We start from the raw sequence: 2443 nt of genomic DNA on the forward strand, positions 1-2443 counted from the left end.
ATATATATATGTATTCTTCTCTTTGTCGGCCACTTGTGAGTTTTCTGAGATTTTGGTGGAACTTGACCTCTTGCTTTGCTTGACACAACAAATCAGTCGATCCGCTTAACACTTATAGTGTGATTGCATCACATTTGATCCATTTTAAAGGTTAAGGTATGCAAAAAGTACCATTTGCTTTTTTATTGGAACAAGGCCTCATGGTCTCCTTGGAAAAAAAACCTATTTTAACACAAGAAATAAATTTAGTTTTACTGTTTAGTAAATTCTGAAGGAATTTTTGTTAAGTCAAATCTGACCCAGAGGGGTGAATTTTGGCTTTTGCATGTATCACTTAAAGATGTTGTTTACAAGGGTTAAAAATCTTTTTCTACTTTTGTGCCTCTGTTTTTTAGTGTTCCCTCCAAGCCCATGCTGCCAGCGCTCTGCATCAGATTCCTCACCTGCTGCGTTGGTACAGCCGTGTTCAGGAGGTACCCGGAGTCCTTCGGGCTGCCAAGGATTGTGGGATTCTTTTATTTGACCCCCAGCTTCCCACATTGAGCCTCCCGCGCCCATTAGAGTTGGACAATCCACTTAGCCTGCTGGAACAGGAGGAGGACCAGATGACCCCTCAACTTCCCTTTGTTGGTGGGCCCAGACCAACAATGACTAAACTTAAAGTAAATCATTACTTTCTTTAATTTATTCCTCTTCGAGTTTTGCTTTGGTGTTTAACAAATGTTTTTGCCTTCAATTCATTCAACTTTATTTATACTTGCAGGTAGATTTGATGATAGTGAAGTGAGTCAAGTTCCTTCATAAAACAAGACTTATGACACGGACATGGACTGTAGATGCAACGTGATTAAACAGTGATCAGGTGCTGAATAAAAATGAAAATAAATACAGCACCTGTCTTAAGAACAAAAAGTAACAAAGTAAAATGACATTAAAAGATGAGACAAGATGAAATCAGGTAAAACCCGATACGACAAAATAAAACACTTTTGAACAAGATACAAATGGTTAAGGAGGCTAAAAATTGACACCGTACTAAACAGAATTAAAAAACTTATGGCAACAGGAACAAAGCAGGTTTTAGAATTTTTAGGTTTACTATGACTTTAAAAGAGCTTACTTCCAAGTGTTCACACCATTAATAAATAAATATGCCAGAATACCTTTGAGACTCCAACTTTTATTTATGGATTTTTATTTACTTATTTTTTATTTTTTGCTCTTGATAAAGTAAAAAACAAAGAAAAGACTCGAGGTCCTGCGTATAAATGGATCTCATTTAAACACGATATTTTACCAGGTTGCAGACCTAATTAATCTCAGTGGATTGCATTGCTTTTTTCAACAATTCAGACCATTCACATTTGGAATTTTCCTATTAAAGGTTTTATAAAAGAGGAAAATTCATTCTTACACAATGCAGAGTTTTTTTTTTCTTAGAGTTGTTTATAGTTTAAAGAGATAAATCAACTTCACACTTTTACACTTGATTTTCCTCTAGAATCATTGGCAAGGCTGGTGGAGTCCCATGCATAGATTTCTCAGCTCACTATCATCCCCAGATATCACCTCAGCCAAAGATCAAGTAGCTTTTGGAGAAAGAGATAAGCAGGGTGAATAGTTCAGAGGGGGTTTGTCTCCTCAGCCCTGACTAACTCCTTGCCACTGAGCCTTTAGTCTGTTTTTGATTTGATTTATTTATTTAACAGGAAAAGATGATTAAAAATCAAGCCTGACTCAGCTTGTGAACATAAACTGCAACGTAAACTGCAACACCACCTCCAAGCCTATCAGTACTGTCTCTAGGATACAATGAATAATTTTCAACTGAAAGAAACGAATTTGGTATAGCAGGAGTCAGCCATGATTCTGATATAGCCATAGCATGTGCTTTGAATTCATCCAGTTTAGGTACAAGACTTCTCATATTTAAATGATAGATTTTAAAGCCTCTAGTTTTACCTAGTTGATTTAGCTTCCCTGGATTTTTTTTTTTTTAGACGGGAAAAGGTTTTTCTGGCCCCTCTTCCTCCTCTTTCTCAGTGCAAAAATATCTCTGCCATTTCCGGCTGGCTCGACGTCTGTAAGAATGTGAATTTAAGTGGCTGTGAAAGAGGGTGGGTGGTTGGAGAGTCTGGGTGATACTAAGTTAGCTGGGTGGTCACAGGATGGGATGGGACCGTGTTGTTGGATGAAATTTCACCCGGGCCCAGATGTGTACAAATGACAGTTTTCCTGTCAAGTTTGAAATCAGACATTAACACACAAGAATGTATACACACAGAAGCACAATGGCTGACATTCTCTTTCTGCTGAGAGGGATTATAAAGATGGCTACATGTCGCCAATATTATGCCTGCAGTGCAGCTGTTGTATAGGATCAAGCTAAGTGTGTGTGTGTGTGTGTGTGTGTGTGTGTGTGTGTGTGTGTGTGTGTGTGTGT

General features: G+C 38.0%; 1 protein-coding gene across 2 annotated transcripts in view; it reads left to right on the forward strand.

Annotated features, from left to right (window-relative positions):
* gstcd (glutathione S-transferase, C-terminal domain containing) overlaps nt 1–2443 on the forward strand; it is a 62747-nt gene that overhangs the window by 6873 nt on the left and 53431 nt on the right. For both annotated transcript variants that reach the window (XM_014007741.1, XM_014007742.1), the window contains one exon: nt 396–662. In XM_014007741.1, the coding sequence (XP_013863195.1) occupies nt 396–662 (267 nt within the window). The remainder of the gene's footprint in view (nt 1–395; nt 663–2443) is intronic.

Source organism: Austrofundulus limnaeus, unplaced genomic scaffold, assembly GCF_001266775.1.
Source record: "Austrofundulus limnaeus strain Quisiro unplaced genomic scaffold, Austrofundulus_limnaeus-1.0 Scaffold44, whole genome shotgun sequence".
Classification (NCBI taxonomy): Eukaryota; Metazoa; Chordata; class Actinopteri; order Cyprinodontiformes; family Rivulidae; genus Austrofundulus; species Austrofundulus limnaeus.